At 35.1% G+C, this 17,963-nt stretch overlaps 5 protein-coding genes across 6 annotated transcripts; 3 read left to right on the top strand and 2 right to left on the bottom strand.

Moving 5' to 3' along the window:
- The first annotated feature begins 197 nt into the window (after positions 1-197).
- On the top strand, positions 198-4,716 carry LOC103835778 (U-box domain-containing protein 44). Of its 2 annotated transcripts, none has more exons than XM_009111966.3 (4): positions 198-473; positions 1,075-1,606; positions 2,233-2,542; positions 2,990-4,716. In XM_009111966.3, the coding sequence occupies exons 2-4, from the start codon at positions 1,082-1,084 to the stop codon at positions 4,543-4,545; spliced, it is 2,391 nt and encodes a 796-aa protein (XP_009110214.2). In that variant the 5' UTR covers positions 198-473; positions 1,075-1,081; the 3' UTR covers positions 4,546-4,716. The 2 variants fall into 2 exon arrangements, with proteins under 2 accessions (XP_009110214.2, XP_033133657.1); XM_033277766.1 differs by having other exon boundaries at positions 198-476; positions 1,067-1,606.
- A 669-nt stretch (positions 4,717-5,385) lies between these two features.
- LOC117125606 (putative F-box/kelch-repeat protein At1g20790) lies at positions 5,386-8,211 on the bottom strand. The gene has a single exon (XM_033277768.1). It carries the CDS (start codon positions 6,930-6,932, stop codon positions 5,796-5,798), a length of 1,137 nt encoding a protein of 378 aa, XP_033133659.1. The 5' UTR covers positions 6,933-8,211; the 3' UTR covers positions 5,386-5,795.
- On the bottom strand, positions 5,646-10,391 carry LOC103835777. Its single transcript, XM_009111965.3, has one exon. It carries the CDS (start codon positions 8,814-8,816, stop codon positions 8,328-8,330), a length of 489 nt encoding a protein of 162 aa, XP_009110213.2. The 5' UTR covers positions 8,817-10,391; the 3' UTR covers positions 5,646-8,327.
- Positions 10,392-10,776: 385 nt separating this feature from the next.
- On the top strand, positions 10,777-11,780 carry LOC103836269 (peptidyl-prolyl cis-trans isomerase FKBP18, chloroplastic). The gene is made up of 4 exons (XM_009112514.3): positions 10,777-10,810; positions 11,016-11,086; positions 11,163-11,249; positions 11,318-11,780. Exons 1-4 carry the CDS (start codon positions 10,777-10,779, stop codon positions 11,417-11,419), a joined length of 294 nt encoding a protein of 97 aa, XP_009110762.1. The 3' UTR covers positions 11,420-11,780.
- A 1,012-nt stretch (positions 11,781-12,792) lies between these two features.
- LOC103835775 (RING-H2 finger protein ATL80) lies at positions 12,793-17,656 on the top strand. Its single transcript, XM_033276325.1, has one exon. The coding sequence runs from the start codon at positions 15,816-15,818 to the stop codon at positions 16,407-16,409; it is 594 nt and encodes a 197-aa protein (XP_033132216.1). The 5' UTR covers positions 12,793-15,815; the 3' UTR covers positions 16,410-17,656.
- The last annotated feature ends 307 nt before the right edge of the window (positions 17,657-17,963 follow it).

Below are 17,963 nucleotides of genomic sequence, written 5' to 3'. Positions count from 1 at the left end.
GTCTTTTTCAAGCCCATTAATGCGTCTTATAAAGCCCATTAATTTGGTAACGCGTCTGGGTCAGGTAAGTGTGTACACGGCCGACCGTTCGTCAAGTTGGCGTTTGATGGCTCCACGTCTCTCTCTCTCTCTCATGACTTTTCGATTTAAGTCAGCGTCTCGTGCTTTCATATTTTTCCAACTTTTATTTAATATCAAAGTCTCGATTTTTTTTTATTTCATTTTCCCTTCAAACCCATCTCTTGTCCCCCTTGTCTGTTCATTCCCTTATCTTTGTCTGTCTCTCTCGACAAAGGACTTCCCGTTGAATCCAAGCTCGACTCTACTTGCAGTTTGGATCCATGGACGACGTAGAAGTCACACTCTCTCTCGCGTCTTTTGCTAAAAGAGATTATTAAAGAAGCTGTCATTTATTTTCTTGCTTTGTCTCTTCTCTGAATCTCTGATACGCTACTGCGATTTGAATTACTTGGGTATGTTTCATTCTCTTGTGGTGTTTTGTAATGATTCTCCTGAAATGTTTGCTCTTTTTATTTTTTGTCGGTCTCCATGAATAGTTACTAAATTTAGTAATCTTAGTAGCGTTTGTGGGAATGGTTTTAGAAAGATTCGATTCATATACTTTTCGTACTTAATGTTATGGTTTTGTAACCTTTGGTGTGAAAAACAAAACAAAACTGTATGAATGAACTTAGCTGATTCTGGTATATATTGTCCCCTTTTGTGTTGTCTGCTTCTTACCAAACTCTTACATTTAATAATTCAGTGTCTTGATTCTAGCTGCCTTTTATGATCCTGTCTGCTTGAGACCATGTTTCGTTAGTTAAGCGGTAATTAGACGCTTTATAGCGACTTAGTCAGCAAGGTGTTAAAGAATATTGACATATTTTTATATATATGGGCTTGAACAACGGTTTTAAGATCTGTTTCATTAGGCGGTAACTAGACGCTTTATAGACTTAGACAGCAAGGCGTTAAAGAATATTGACATATTTTTGTATAGATATGCTTGAGCAACGGTTTTAAGAATAATCATTAATGATTTAATTCATTATGCGTTTGCACTGTGTTTAGGAATAAGATGGATGGAAGCGAGTCAGACGACAGCTCTCACTTCGAGCGAGGCGTAGACCACATCTACGAAGCATTCATCTGCCCTTTAACAAAAGAAGTCATGCACGACCCCGTCACGTTAGAGAACGGACGAACATTCGAGCGTGAAGCCATCGAGAAATGGTTCAAGAAATGTCGCGACGGTAATAAGCCTCCCTCTTGTCCTATAACTTCCCAGGAGCTGAGTAGCGCCGACGTGAGCCCCAGCATAGCTCTGCGTAACACTATAGAAGAGTGGAGATGGAGGAACGACGCCGCGAAGCTCGACGTCGCTCGTCAGGCGCTGTTTCTAGGGAACGACGAGAGTGATGTTTTGCAGGCTTTGATGAACGTGAGGCAGATCTGCAGGAGCATACGTTCGAACAGGCAAGGCGTGCGTAACTCTCAGCTTGTGCGTATGATCATCGACGTGTTGAAAAGTAATAGCCATAAAGTGAGGTATAAGGCTCTGCAGACGCTTCAAGTTGTTGTTGAAGGAGATGAGGAGAGCAAGGTTATGTTCTGACTTGTATCTCAATCTTCTGCTATTGCATTGTAATCAGGTCTAGGCGTTTGGTTTCGGTTCGGATGTTTTGGTTTTCGGTTCTAGAGATTTAGAAACCGAAAACCAAAACATCCGAACTCGGTTCGGTTCAATTTTGGTTAGTTTATTTTAGTTTTTTGGTTCGGTTGGGGTAACAAAATTGGAACCGGCTAATATCGGAAAAAACTCGGGTCCAATTCAGTTCCTGTTTGGTTTTGGTTTCCGGGGTAATTTTAGATGATACATGTAAAAATGTCAGATAATTAGGTTTTTAAATGTCAAATATCAGAATTCGTGTTGTTCGTATAAAAATGTCGGGTAACTCATATAATCTTAAATACTTTGTGTAAGAAAATATTTCCGGTTTATAAACATTTTTAAGATATTTGGTTAGTTCGAAACTAAATATAATTGATATTTTAAATATATAATCTATATTTTAAAAATTCAGATACCCATTCGATTTTTTTGTTGTGGTTATTTATGAAATTTGGTTTGGATTATTTTGGTTTTGGTATGGTTTTTCGTTTCCGGATAAATGTAGCCATGCCTAACTGTAATGGTAAAACTTATTAAAAAGTTTCAGCATCTTGCAGGCGATACTAGCTGAAGGAGACACTGTGCGTACACTGGTTAAGTTCTTGTCACACGAGCCATCAAAGGGGAAAGAGGCAGCGGTTTCGTTGCTGTTTGAGCTCTCAAAGTCTGAAGCTTTGTGTGAGAAGATTGGTTCGGTTAATGGAGCGCTTATCTTATTGGTTGGTTTGACAAGCAGCAACTCGGTGAACGTCTCTATTGTTGACAAAGCTGAGAGAACGTTGGAGAACATGGAGAGGTCTGAGGAAGTTGTTAGGCAGATGGCTTCTTATGGTAGACTCCAGCCTCTTCTTGGAAAAATCCTCGAAGGTGATTGATCAGTCTCTACTGGGCCTGCGGGTTTGGGTAGTTTGGGTAATTTGGTTAGTTTGGTTTTTGAAAATCGTACTATAATTTTTTATTTCGGTTATATTTTGGTTTAATTTTGTTAAAATTTTGGATAAGTTTGGTTAGTTTAGTTTTGAAATTTGGTTAGTTCGGTTAGTTGGGTTTGAGTATTTGGTATGGTTTGGTTATAATTTTTTTTAGTTTTTTTTTTTCTAAAGAAAACCAAAGTAGTTGATTGCCGAACCGAACCAAAAACCAAACTTTTATAAGAAACCTACCGAACTAACCGAAAATTTCGGTTCTGTTCGGCGGGTTTTGTTTAGTTCAAAATCCCAGCCTAGTCTCTACTGTGTTTATCTATTAGCTGACAGAACTGCTTCCCTTTGCTTGGTTTTGATCTAACAACATCACCACCTCTGCTTTGTGCAGGTTCACCCGAAACAAAACTCTCCATGACCACCTTTCTCGGGGAGCTTTCCTTAAACAATGACACAAAGGTTTATATCGCTCAGACAGTTGGTTCTTCTCTAGTCGATCTAATGAGAAGTGGCGACATGACCCAACGAGAAGCTGCTTTGAGAGCTCTCAACAACATCTCATCTTACGAAGGGAGTGCCAAACTTTTGATCGGCATAGGCATTCTCCCTCCACTCATCAAAGATCTCTTCTACGTAGGACCAAACAACCTCCCCATCCGCTTGAAAGAAGTCTCAGCCACTATCCTCGCCAACATAGTCAACATCGGATACGACTTTGACAAAGCCACTCTCGTTTCAGACAACAGAGTTGAGAATCTTTTATACTTGATCAGCAACACTGGTCCATCCATCCAGTGCAAGCTCTTGGAGGTTCTCGTCGGACTCACAACCTGTCAGAAAACAGTCATCCACGTGGTCTCGGCGATTAAAACCTCAGGAGCCATCATCAGTTTAGTCCAGTTCGTTGAGGTCAAAGAGAACGAGGATCTGCGTTTGGCTTCCGTGAAGCTTCTCCATAACCTTTCACCGTTCATGAGCGAGGAGCTAGCCGACGCGTTACGCGGCACTGCTGGACAGCTTGATAGCCTCGTTGCCATCATTTCGGAGAAGATACCTATCTCCGAAGAGCAGGCTGCAGCTGCTGGACTATTAGCTGAGCTGCCCGAGAGAGACTTGGCTCTGACTCGGGAGATGCTAAGCATCGGTGCGTTTGAGAAAATCATCTCGAAAGTTGTCGGAATCCGCCAAGGGGAGATCAAAGGGATGAGGTTTGAGAGGAACTTTCTAGAAGGGCTTGTGCGTATACTCTCCAGGATCACTTTCGCTTTCAGCAACGAGACTCGAGGTATAACCTTTTGCCGTGAGTACAACGTTGCGTCTCTCTTCATTAATCTGATTCAGTCCAACGGTCAAGACACTATCCAGATGGTTTCCGCAATGGCTTTAGAGAATCTTTCTCTAGAGTCTATTAACTTATCACACATGCCTGACCTGCCTCCTCCGAGCTGCGGCTCCATCTTCTCATGTATGAGCAGACCTCCCGTTATAACAGGTCTATGCAAGATCCACCACGGAGTATGTTCTCTAAGAGAAACGTTCTGCCTCGTGGAAGGAGGAGCTGTGGAGAAGCTAGTGGCGTTACTAGACCATGAGAATGATAAAGTGGTCGAGGCCTCGCTCGCGGCGCTTTCCAGCTTGTTAGAAGACGGTTTAGATGTGGAGAAAGGGGTGAAGATACTCGATGAAGCCGACGGGATAAGGCATGTGCTGAACGTTCTGACGGAGAACAGGACGGAGAAGCTGACGAGGAGAGCGGTTTGGTTGGTGGAGAGGATATTGAGGATCGAAGACATAGCGAGAGAGGTGGCGGAGCAGCCGAACGTGAGCGCTTCGCTTGTGGACGCTTTTCAAAACGGCGATTTCAGGACGCGGCAGATCGCTGAGAACGCGTTGAAACATATAGACAAGATCCCCAACTTCTCGGGTATATTCCCGAACATGGCATAGGTTGGAGGGAGATGTCTTTTTTTAATATGTCCAGTGAGGTTTTAGTGATTTAAAAAAATACTTTTGAGGGTATATGTTGTAAATTTTGATTCTTGTTTGCGTTTGCTGTAAGCTATTTGATTTGTTTGTTTATATCGTACTCTGGTAATTGGAATCATTTGAGAGGTCTCAGATTTTAGTATGAAAACTACTTACTAGGTTTGAGGTTAACGTAAGGTAAGTGTTACTAATGCTCTTTATATAATAGTAGCCAGAGCAAGAGTGCATTAGGTTCTAGATGTTTAGGATTCGTTCGGCTATTTAGAAAATTGGAAGAAATTTAAGAACCAACTAATATCTGATATAAGTTCGAATCAATTCAGTTTTTCGGTTAATTCATGCTAAAATTAGAAATTTGGGTCTCTGGATATCATATGTATTTTTTTGGGGGGGTGGGGGGAAGAAGGTTTCAAATAAAAATTTGGATAATTCAGATTTTCGGATAATACTCTTTGTAATTTGTTTTTTTTTGCTATTTTTGAGTTTATTTGATTATTGTAAAATTAAATATAGTTTATATTTATAAGTATATAAATTATATTATATAGAAATTCAGTATCCATTTGATTTTGGTTTGGTTCAGTTCAGTTTCGGTTTGATTCGTTTTTTGTTATAAAATATAATATCCGTTCGGATAACTGGTAAAATTCAAACTCGAACCGAACCTCTTTTCAGTTTGGTTTGGTTCTTCAGTTCGAGATAAATGTTCCCAAGCTTATGCTAAAGTAACCAAGTAGCGAGCCAAATTAATGTAGGAGGGTCACAAATCATGGCCTGTTAGTTATTTTGTTCTTCTCTGGGTTTAGTATAATTGATTATTGTGTTTGTGGCCTCATATAATGATTCTTAACAATGTTTTATTAACGTTCAGCTTAATACATCTTCACTACCAGATATTTATAATCTTCAAAATTTTAGGACTAAAACTATGAATAAAACAATTGAATAAATGAGATCAATCAAATTCCTATTTTATCAATTTTTGTTTAGAAGATTGTTTTTTTTAAGAAAAAGAAGTTAAATCCCCACGTTTGAAGAGAGTGAAATTGAAGATTTGAATATAAAACAAATGCAAACTTTATTCAATGCAACTAGTTATGAGGTTACATGGTTTAGCAGAATTCAAAAGTACTGGAAGCAAATTGCAGAAATTGAAACATAAAACGGAAAAGAAACAGCGCCCTCCCTCTTCACTTGTCTAATCAACGGATTTAAATTCTGAAACGGCCATGAATCAGATCCATAATGCCCTCTACAGAGACCCGACGTTGGTATCTAAACTTAGTGAAGAAACTAAGCATGGACCCATTATTATGATCCTGTAATCCGATTACAGAAGACCACGACGGCTTGAACTGATAAATATCAAGACCTGCATCGGACCACTCTGGAACCACACCCACGACTTCCCATGTGTTCGCTCTCAAGTCATAGCCATAGATTACATGTTCTATTTTATCCTTCGTCCTCACCAATACATGCCTACCATCAAACCCCACCACACACCAGCACGAGAGCATTCTTTGGTGCACCGGCTCGTTCTTGATCCGTCTCGTGAGGATCCATTTAGGATCAGTGAAGATATTCTCGAGGGCATAAAGGTAAACCATTTCCTCCGTTGCTAAGATCAATGTCAGATAGTTATCGCCAGCACCGAGCAAGAGTTTCGCTCCCACTTGCTGATCGAATTTGGTCGGAACCAGAAGTGCTTTCTCTGTTTCGGGATTGAAAGTTATAATACTTCCATCGCTTCTCAACCAGTAGAGACACCCTTGGAGGTAAACCGGTTTCATATCCCTCCTGAGATCGCTTGAGGGACAAGTAATCTTGGTTTTTGATATTTTCCATGAGTTCCCTGCGTAAATATGAAATCCATACATGGTTTCACCTGGATTCGAAGCAGCGACATCCGTTATGCAGACGATTTTGAACCTCTGAGTGGTTTCATTGATTTGATCAACTGCAAATCCGATGCTCTTCTTTGTTTCCAAGAAGTGGTAATCAAGGAAACGGAACTTCTTTGTGAGGGGATTGGCGACGCAAAAACATTCATGAACAAATATTAAGATAATGCCGGAGCAGTAACCGAGGATGAAGCATTCTGAGGGACCTTCGCTACAGAATGGCCAAACATCTCCAACAGGGTGGAAACATGAGAATTTGGAGCCATATACCCCGGTGTGAAGCAAACTTGATCCGGTCCGAGACCAGTATAGAGATTTGAAACTCGGACCTTTGGTTATATGTTCCATAGATTTATTCGTGCATCGCATCATCACAAGAGATTTGGGATCTAACCTTAAGAGAATGTCCTCTTGGAGATTCAGAGGTAAGCTATCCATGGCCATAGAAATAGATTTTATGCTTAGTTTTCTAGATGATTTTTTCTTGTTTTTGCTTCAGCTATGTATTAAGTGTATGTATATATAATCTTATAAAAAATATATTTTAGAAATAAAATCTTTTAAATACTCCTAAATCAGTAGATTTCTTAATAATACCAAAATCATATTAACTCATTATGTTGACTATCGAGTCAGTAATAATTGATTTAACCTCCGTTTATTATAAACAAACGGCAGTTAAAACATCTTCATATGAAAAGAAATAAGACGAAGTCTGAATTTCACTTTAAAATTCATAATTCTTCTTTAGTTTCTTCTGTTTTTCTTTCCAATAGCAAATATAGGGGAATGAAATCAGAATTGAAAATTTAAAAATGATATTTTAAGATTTTATATTTTATCCGCTGTCATTTTGACTACCGTTACAATTAACGATCGTCAAATGATATTTATTGTTAACAAGAATAAAATCTGATTTATGGTCAACATAAGATTTATATCTTTGGATTACCAAAAATTATATGTTTTGGTAAAAATGCAATAATAGTTCACTATTGTAACGGACTGGCATTTCAACACTATTCGAGAATATAATAAGTTGCATCTTTTTTAAGTTTTCTGGTATTCGCATTGTTATTGGTGCTAAATTAATTACATATTTAATTAAATTACATATTGACTAAATAAAAAATAACATTTTCATCAAATTCTTATTTTTCTGAACAATCGTCAAAGTTTGCTATATTAAATCACTAAGATTTTGATGTTCTTAAATTTTCATATAAATACTTTTTGCGACCTAGGGCTACCGCTTGACTTCCTCATGGACTCATACAACTTCGTCTACCAACTTTTGTTTGTTGGTTCGTTCTTCTAAAAGATTGAAAGATTTTCATTATCTAAATGATCTAAATATATTGCACAAAATACTTTATGGTAATTAAATATGTTATTTATATAATAACATATATAATGCTTCATAAAATTATTTTTAGCAATCATGTATTTCTAAACTATATAAAATATTTCAAAAGTTTCAGTATTATATACCTTAAACTTAAGTAATTTTATTAAAACTGAATCATGAATATTATACATAACTAATTTTAGTATAATTATCAATACAAAATATCAAAAAATATTTAAAATAGTCATACTTATCTTTTTTTAACAATTATTCTTAGAATAAATATTTAACTAAAACACATAATGATAAAAAAAAATATTTTAATTTGAAAAATTATAATAAATATATTGTTACAAAACATTCTAACCTGCGAAACCGTGGACACCCACCTAGTATTCCTTAAAGAAGGTGCTCAACGCAATAAAATCATGAACATAGCGAGAAGACTCAAAACTTATCTATTAAACTTATATTTAATTAACCATAATTAGTCACATACTCATATGTTCCTCGCATGATATGTATTTGTCGGTGAATCTTCTTCTTTTATTGATTCTCTCCACGTTCATGAGCTTGTAAGAAGAAGAAGACACATCCATCTTCAGTGTCGTTTCATCTTCAATCAACAATCTTTTACCAAGTAGGGTTTCCTTTTTCTTCACCAGCTTCTGAGCGTATGATGAGATTTTACCAACCACTCTCATGATCATGCTTAGATTGAAGATACACTTATCATCATGAGCCACCTTCTTTACCTCCACCTTCTCATCTACGTCCATAGCAGAAGACAAAGCCGGTGTAAACTCTGGACTACTATCGCAGTACCGCTTTGGAATCGAACCCTTGACACTGGAATTGAAATACGGATCGTTGGATACGTGAGAGTTGATAGATTTATCCGCGCATTGCATCATTGCCAGAGATTCGGGATCCAACTTGAAGAGAATCTCCTCGAGGAGATGAAAAGGTAAACTATCCATGATCCAAGTATAGAGAAAGATGTAAGGATTGTTCTTGCTTTAAGTGGTTTGATGTGATTCTTTCTCTAGTACATACGTATTATGTTGCTTCAATTGATGAGGTTTATAGTACATATGTATTTATAGAGACGTGATTAAACATTCCAAATAAGAGTACTAAAAAAAAGGAAAATTATGAATCGTTTTCCTCTTTAGCATATCTATCTATCTATCTATCTATCTATCTATCTATCTATCTATACTATTATTTGCGAAGTAATTTTTTGCAACGGAGCTCTCACATTGAAAGTTAGGCCGGTTAATATCTATAATACCCTTAATAAATTTTATATATAATTAATTATATAATCAAAAACGAATTTTTATTAATAATATTAACTTTTTTAAAAAATAAGATAATTCTTATATATTGTGTTGTTATCTTAAAACATACTTTTCAATTATAAAATTTAAAAATAAAATATAAAACAATTATAATAAATTCAGTGGTTAAAGTCAATATTATCCTTAATAAATTTTAGTTAAACATATATATTTAATTATATTTTGTCATATATATATATATATGTTTGATTTTTCTTTTTAAAAATATAAATAATAAGTTATTATTCTGGTTTTTGAATTAATAAAAAATAAACTAATAAATATTTGTAAAACGATTAAGCCCACATATGAAAAGTAAGATAATTCTTATATATTGTGCATTTATCTTAAAACATATTTGTCAATTATAAAATTTAAAAATAAAATATAAAACAATTATAATAAATTCAGTGGTTAAAGTCAATGTTATCCTTAATAAATTTTAGTTAAACATATATATTTAATTATATTTTGTCATATATATATATATGTTTGATTTTTCTTTTTGAAAACATAAATAATAAGTTATTCTGGTTTTTTAATTAATAAAAAATAAACTAATAAATATTTGTAAAACGATTAAGTCCGCATATGAAAAGTAAGATAATTATTATATATTGTGCAGTTATCTTAAAACATATTTGTCAATTATAAAATTTAAAAATAAAATATAAAACAATTATAATAAAATCAGTGGTTAAAGTCAATGTAATCTTTAATAAATTTTAATTAAACATATATATTTAATTAGATTTTGTCATATATATATGTTTGATTTATTTTTTGAAAACATAAATAATAAGTTATCATTCTGGTTTTTGAATTAATAAGAAATAAACTAATAAATATTTTTCTTTTTTGAAAAATAACTAATAAATATTTGTAAAACGATTAAGCCCGCATATGCGGGCACGACACCTAGTCTATACTATTATTTGCGAAATAAATTTTTGGAATCGAGCTCTCACATTAAAAGTTAGACTGGTTAATGTCGTTGTTACCCTTAATAAATTTTTATATATAATAATTTAATTTAAAACGAATTTTATATTAATAATATTAAATTTCTAAAAAGATAATTCTCATATATTTTGTTATTATCTTGAAAAAATATTTTATATTTCTTACAACCAAGATAATATTGTGTTGTTATCTTTAAATAATATGTTTATTATAAAAACTAAGATACAAAACAATATATAATTAAATATTAATGAAGAGAAAACATTTGTATAAAAATATAGTCTAAAACATTTCTAATATATGAGTTTTTAAAAAAATTCAACACAATAATTAGTATATATATTTTAATGAAATTTTCTGTTATAATAAATTATTTTATGTTTGGTACAAACTTGTTAAGAATATAAATAATAACCTAAAAATTGTTTTTGAATTAACAAAATAAAAAATAATAAATATCTATAAGAAGATTACGTCCGCATATGCGGGTCAGATACCTAGTGATATTATGTTTGGTTGCACAAAAAAAAAACATATGATATGTTTAGAAAAAAGGTAAATATCAAAACTGCAGCGTTTGGGTTTGTGAATCACTATAAGTTGGTGGGTAGAAAGGTCATTTCAAGTAGTGGATATGAATATCCCTCTCGAAGAGTATTCCACCAGCGGTTAAGTCCCTTCCCTCCCTCTAGAAAACAGAGTCGTAATCAAAGTTCTTTTTTTTTTTTTTGAATATGATGACTCTCTTGTTGAATTGAGTCTCGAGAGCATTCAGATTCTAAACTGATAAAAAGGAGTTTGCTTTACTTGTGAGAGCTGTTTCTGGAGATCTGTAATCATAATACTGAAGCTTGTTGCTCTGTTTTTTTGCAGCTGAAGGGTTGAAGTTCTATGACATTGAGGAAGGCAAAGGTCCTGTAGCTACACAAGGTTCAACTGCTCAGGTCTCTCTAATGACAAAACCCATCTTGGTTAACACTACGTTCGATATCAAAGTTCTCGCCTTTTACATGTCTTTAGGTGAATTTTGATTGCCGTTACAGAAGCATCACTGCAATCTCCACCAGAGAGTCAAAGCTTTTGGCTGGGAACCCTAGTATCCCTCAGGTTACTACCTAAACCATCTATCACATTGGTTTTAGAACTTTTATATGAATTTACTTAGTGTTCTTCAGCCTTACGAGTTCAAGGTGAGATCTACACCAGGAAAGGAAAGGAAACTTGAGTTTGTAGATAATCCAAACGGGTTGTTCTCTGCACAAGCTGCACCAAAATAAATCTTACACTGAAACCATGTTACCACAATTTTAAAATCAATATATAAAAATATTAAAATTTAGTGAAATATATATATAAATATACACTAGTATACATATTTTAATTATGAATTTGTTTCCTCTTTAGCATATGATATGTTTCCAAAAAAGGTAAATATCAAAACGGCAGCGTTCTTCAGCCTTACGAGGTCGAGTATATTCTGGCCTCTTAACAAAAGAGCAAAAGATTTGCTTCTGATGGTCATAAATCAAAGATCATGCATAAACAACCACAACGACCAAGAATGGAAATATCAACAGTAGATGAATAGACTAAATATCACACTTTGTACACATAGTATGGTCTGTGTTCAACAAAAAAAATAAAAAATACACATAGTATGGTCTATTATCTTGCCCGTTGATGCTTGATAGCCTGTGGTTATCATATATGTTCAAACAGAAACAGTTTTGACTTTTCCGGTGAATACTCGAGGCCATTTTGAAAGGTAAGACATAAAGAATGTATTCGATTGGTCTTTTACTCTTTAGGCAAAAATGGGAGATTGCCATTGTCATAAACCGAAGATGTGGCATTTGGCAATATCGTGCCCACAATTGATTGAATTTGGTCAATTTCAAAGCATTTTCTTTGAAGTTGCATTATTTTTCAAAATCGCAATTGATGAATTATATATTAGTAAAGGGATATGATTATAGACTTACCAATAATCATTTAATATATATGGTCTGAAAAATGGTTTGTATATTTACATGTTTAGATGTGTGAGCTTCCTATTAATTATTCAAAAACATATAAAATAAACGAAAAAAATAGAGCATGTGTGGAGAAAGTAAGTGGGCGGTGATAAAACAAGAAGTGGCGAGTGCACTGAGACTAAGACAACCAGAGGATTAATAAGAGTTTCAATTTTTTATTATTGATTTACTATATTTAGAAACTCCTATAATCACACGTTTCTTCTCCTCACATACCTCTCCGAGCAGGCATTATCTAATGTGTTAGTATCTTTTTTTTTGTTTTCTTGATAAACCCTATCAACTAATTTGGTCGGTTCCGAAAGAAACGCAAACTAATCCTAAAGCATACTACACCATATGATCTGACCCGGGTTTGGAATACCTTCTGACTAATACCAAGGGTATGGACCTATCATCTGTTACGGTCCATGTATCTTTGTTCTTCTTAAAACTTGTTGGGAAGGTTATATAAAATTTGTTAATTAATGTGTAGACTATAACCTTAGAGCTAACCATTAGCAACACTCTTGTTATATGATAATTTTTAGTAAGCTCCGTATGTATATTGCATTTTGTTGTTTCCATTATTCTCTTCTGCAACCAAAACTTTAGTAAACAAGTCCTGAAGTTCTAAGCAATAACGAATAATTATATGCATAAGATTTAAACTAAAACCTAACGAAAATTTGACAAGTGTCTATCCATTTTCTTCACCAAATCGTTGAGTGTTACACCTGCTGTTGTAAAGTTAGTTATGCATCATCATCGTTGAAACAAAGTTTTTAAAGACCATGCATTGGCAAGTAACACGAGAACGACCATATATTCGGCCGATTCTGGCATTCTCCACATAGTTTTTTGTTATTATTACTCGTAATCTGTCTAGAACATATATAATCCAGCTCAAATCTTACAAACTTGGAATAACGTGGTACTACATATTCATATTACTGATATGGAAAATATATATTCAAACTGAAACCGACTGCTCTAACTTAGTGAATATGATAGAAAATTCGGTAGAATAGCTGGCTTTTTAACTGAGTTTGCCTCTTTTCATATATTATATTTCGGTTTTGAGTTGGTTATTCTTGTCCATATTCATAAGAGCCAAAATGAACGAGCAATTTTCTAGTTAAATAAGCTAAATTAAAAGACGATGTATTATCTTTTCCCACACAAATTAGACAGGGTCAGATGAAAGCGTTCTTCAGAGTATTGACACCATTGATCAAAAATTGATTTGATAAAGGGATTTATGACAAACAAAGTTATACTTGTATGTCACATGTATGTTAAACTACGCAAACTTGAATACTACGTCATGCACTACACAATGTTTAGAAAATTCCACTATTTTGTTTTTATTTTCTAAAGTATGACAATATTTCAAGAAATTAAGATGGTATCACCTTTTTCTGTACATCCCTTTAACTATTTCATATAACTTCTAAGTGTATATAGTCTCTTATCACTAATTCGTATTATGAAAATATCGTTTTGTCACTTACGGTTTGCGCAATCTTAACTTTCTAAAGTAGGTTGACATGTGTCTAGTTAGTGTGTAGGTGGCATCATTCTGATGGCGGAATGTGTTTGGCGCTCTACAAAGTGTAATGTTTCTTAGAAAACTCTCCAAACTTTATATCTCCTAATTCGGGTAATCAGCTATCAAAGGTAAGATACGTTATCAAATCTCGTAGAATACTATATTAAACTAAAGTAGTTTAACTACATTGAAAGTTGTCTTTATTAAAGAGCTTAAGATATTTTCATTACCAAAATATCTATACTTTTATATATTAATCATCTAGCATTAGCGATTAAGACTCATACTATTTCTCCACGTACAAAGGGGAGTCGTCATTAAGTTCTCTACAACCAAAATCATAGTTGGGCAGATACTTGAACTATCGGAAAATTGGTTTAGCCTAACTAAAGTCCTTCTTAATAGAGATGGCATTTTGACCGCAGCCCGCGGGCCTGGCCCGTACAAGACCCATGCGGGGCGGATTTGGGTAAAGGTAATCGAAGCCCATTTAAAAGCGGGTCTCGCGGGTAAGTGTCATGCGGGTTTGGGCTTTTGCGGTCTAGGCTCAGCGGGTCTTGCGGGGTCGACATAACCCGCGACCACTTCCTCATTTGCTGTCTTTACACCTGAAAAAAAAGAGTCAAGAGACGAAAATGGCGATCAGGGTTCTCTACAGCACGACTCCACCAACGAGCACCAGAGGAGCAGCACCACCAACCGATTCTTCTTCTCCTCGACTAAGACCACCATCAGAGCTTCTCTCCATCTTCTTTCCACCACCACTGGAGCTTCTCTCCTTCCTCGAGCTTCCACTGGAACTCTCCATCTCCTCGTCCGAAGCAAGTTGCACCGTGCAACAACAACAACAACAACATCTTCTCAAGCTCACCCCAATGAAACATCATGTTTTGCATACCCGCGGGCCAGCCCGCAATGTCCTATGTAGTAAGCGGGGCGGGTTTGGGCAGAGGTTTAAGTACCGCGGGTCACGGCGGGCTTACCCGCAAAGAACCGCCGGAGAGAGAGACCGCAGCGGGGCGGGCCAATGCGGGGCGGGTGGTACCAAATGCCATCTCTACTTCTTAAGAAAATGATAAACTTATAGACCAGTAGACATTACAAAGTTTCTTGAGCGCAAATTGTAGGATCTTACTATGGACGGTTCGAGTTAATTCGGCATCTATTAACATTTTGCAATCCCTTTCTTTACCCATGGCATCTTTGGTTTGATCTTCAGAAAGACTCGATCAACTTTCTTTTTGGCATCAGACTCTATTATTAAACTTTTAATTACTATTTTTCATTGTTGCATGCATTTTACAACCATCCATGGATTTTTATTTATTTTTCGGTCAAGAGAACAGTCACCTTTTCAGTTTGAATGGACCATGTGAAGAGAAAAAAAATATACCCAAATTCGGTCTTAATAAATATAAATGAGGTGTTTCCATATATTATAACGATATTAGCTTAATAACTGTCTACGCTTAGTTTAATTCAAAAAGCAACGATCGAACAAATACACTTAAGTTACGTTTAACTTAATCAAACGCAAAAAAAAAAAACTTAATCAAACGCGATAATTAACAATTACTTTGTCACGTTTCTATGTGACAATATGAGTGTGTTAACGAGTAAAAGGCAGGAAAGTAGGAAACTGACTAAAGAATCTCTGGACGTTATCGTTCCAACTTCCAATGGCTATAATACTTATGTCAAATATTTCATTTTCTGTTCTACAAAAGATTATGATACAATATTTAAAATGAACATTCACGACCAAATTCAGTAATATATATATAATAACCTGAGCATAAATGATCAACTTATCAGTACGTATAAGTAGATTATGAAAAAGATTTCAAAGCCAAAAATAAATAAACACTTAACTATATTCAGTAGACTTGGACATAAAGTAACAAGTGTAAACTATCAAAGAATAATAATTATTTTAAAATAAAAAAAGCTCTATTGTATTCTAAATGACTGAAATAACCTTACCCGGTCGCTCTATAAAGCTATGGGCCTCTTGGCCTCTCCAAAAACCTCTCAGACTCAAATCAAATCTTTCTTTTTTTTCAAAATTCTAATTCTTAAACAACGAAACTAAACAAAACAAAAAAAATGGCGCGCCTTCTCTTCCGTCTACTCGGAGAATCCAATACTCCGTCGTCGGTGGCAGACACCTCCACCGTCACTTTGAATTCCGATCTCGTCATCATCCTCGCTGCTCTCCTCTGCGCCTTGATCTGCGTTCTCGGTCTAATCGCTGTTTCTCGATGCGTCTGGCTCCGTCGTCTCGCCGCCGGTAACAGATCCTCCTCCGGCGGTTCCGGTCAATCTCCTCCGCCCCAGGTAACGGCGGCGAACAAAGGACTGAAGAAGAAAGTGCTCCAGTCTCTCCCGAAGATGACTTTCTCGCCGGAATCACCCTCGTCGGAGAAGTTCGCCGAGTGCGCCATCTGCCTGACGGAGTTCACCGCCGGCGACGAGCTCCGGGTTTTGCCGCAGTGTGGTCACGGGTTCCACTTGTCTTGCATTGACACGTGGCTCGGGTCTCACTCGTCTTGCCCTTCTTGCCGTCAGATCTTGGTGGCTGCTAGGTGTCATAAGTGTGGCGGTTTGCCCGGTAGCTCTAGCTCCGGACCCGGACCTGAACCCGAGATCGTGATCCGAATCAAGCAAGGCGAAGATGATCCTAACACCTCCTTGCCCTAATTTCTTTTTAGTTTCTTCGTGTGTTAAGATAACTCCATAATTTAAAGCAGGTCATTTTTAGTGGACACTGTTTACTCCCTTAAGGTATAATGTTTATTGTAATTTGTAAATGTTGTATGAAATCAAAATTTTACGATTTGAACTTAACTTTTTTATTTAAGAGTTGATTGGTTGGATATAAATACAAGTGATTAAACATTTGATAACGATCACACAATATGTTTCTACTATTTTTATATCGTTTTAAACTTTTCAAAATCACAAGATTTTCAAAAAGTCATGTCTCCCTTTGTAATTAACCTTCGAGCGTTTCTTCCTAACTATGGGAATATACCCTAAAAATGGGAAAGAAAATCTGGCCAATATGCATGATACAAATGGTATGTAATGTTTTGGCTAAGTTTCACCTCCATGCTATTATAAAGCAGAAATCAAATAACTATCGTATTTCTTTAACTTTTTCAAAAGTTATAGGGGTTATAAGTCTTATAAAAATTTCGGGAGCACGAGCCTATGATCCACTAAATAAGATGAATCTTATAAATTGTGTATTACTGCAGTGAGTTTTGAACAAGGAAAACGTTAAAAATGTAAATCCAAACCATCCCTCATACTTGACGTCTCCTTGCTTCTACAACTAATATCGTATTATAGAGTTAGCCAAAATGACAATTGAAATATAATACAACTGAATATACTTAACTATAAGGATGGTATAACTGAAAGAATCAATATGACTCCAAGAAATCATTTTATTTGTCTTCTAGCTTTTTGAGTTTTGACCTAACAAATAGATTGCAATATTATCCCACATATATTTAGAGTTTTAGTATAATGCTTAAATTTTTTGTAGATTTATAAATTGATGGTTTAGTTTACATTATTTTTTTTGTAAGACTGATTCAATTACTTAGATTGAATATTATTCGTTTCTTATGTGAGCCATTGAATTAAATACGGCAAATGGTCCACCATGTAATCCCATCACAAGCATTTCCACTACGGAAAAAGTGCGTCCTTGTGCTTAGTGCTGTTAACCATATTATATACATTTATATTGTAATTTAATCCATTTTTATTTCAACAAAAACTACGACCATTAGCCAGAAGTGCAACAAAAATTTACGACCATTAACCTAAAGTTCAATTTATAGTGGAAACCGAGAAAAATATATTTTATTGAATAGTCATGCATGAGGATAATTAATTAAATTTACTAAAAATCATACGTTATCACAAACATAAAATAATCAGTATAATAAACAAATTATTGACATGGCCATTTTTGTAGGAGATTAGAAATTACACTCTTCTCACTGTTTTATTTCTAGCATTATAAAGTATAACTAATGTGTTAGAAGTGACATGAAAGTGTAATCTCATCGTCTGGAAGCTTTCAGCTGCACCAATGCCACAAAGAGTCGCAACAAATTTAAAATGATCTCATGACCAACAAAGAGAAGTAGAAACTGTAAAGTGAAGAGGAGATGCTTTTTGTTTTGTTGAAGGAATATAAATTCGCAGACTAAAATGATGAGTGGGAAAGTTCACCAA

This window comes from Brassica rapa, chromosome A08 (assembly GCF_000309985.2).
Source record: "Brassica rapa cultivar Chiifu-401-42 chromosome A08, CAAS_Brap_v3.01, whole genome shotgun sequence".
In the NCBI taxonomy this organism is placed as follows: Eukaryota; Viridiplantae; Streptophyta; class Magnoliopsida; order Brassicales; family Brassicaceae; genus Brassica; species Brassica rapa.
The sequence above is the reverse complement of the archived record's forward strand: the minus strand, read 5'-3'. Positions and strand labels throughout refer to the sequence as shown.

Excerpts from the sequence above, each read along its gene's own strand:
- LOC103835778 (XM_009111966.3), top strand. The coding sequence starts at position 1,082 with ATGGATGGAAGCGAGTCAGACGACAGCTCTCACTTCGAGCGAGGCGTA. Across the intron at positions 1,607-2,232 it reads AAGGAGATGAGGAGAGCAAG|GCGATACTAGCTGAAGGAGA; the intron begins GTTATGTTCTGA and ends AGCATCTTGCAG. Across the intron at positions 2,543-2,989 it reads TCTTGGAAAAATCCTCGAAG|GTTCACCCGAAACAAAACTC; the intron begins GTGATTGATCAG and ends TGCTTTGTGCAG.
- LOC117125606 (XM_033277768.1), bottom strand. The coding sequence starts at position 6,932 with ATGGCCATGGATAGCTTACCTCTGAATCTCCAAGAGGACATTCTCTTA.
- LOC103835777 (XM_009111965.3), bottom strand. The coding sequence starts at position 8,816 with ATGGATAGTTTACCTTTTCATCTCCTCGAGGAGATTCTCTTCAAGTTG.
- LOC103836269 (XM_009112514.3), top strand. The coding sequence starts at position 10,777 with ATGAATATCCCTCTCGAAGAGTATTCCACCAGCG. Across the intron at positions 11,087-11,162 it reads CACAAGGTTCAACTGCTCAG|GTGAATTTTGATTGCCGTTA; the intron begins GTCTCTCTAATG and ends ACATGTCTTTAG. Across the intron at positions 11,250-11,317 it reads GGAACCCTAGTATCCCTCAG|CCTTACGAGTTCAAGGTGAG; the intron begins GTTACTACCTAA and ends AGTGTTCTTCAG.
- LOC103835775 (XM_033276325.1), top strand. The coding sequence starts at position 15,816 with ATGGCGCGCCTTCTCTTCCGTCTACTCGGAGAATCCAATACTCCGTCG.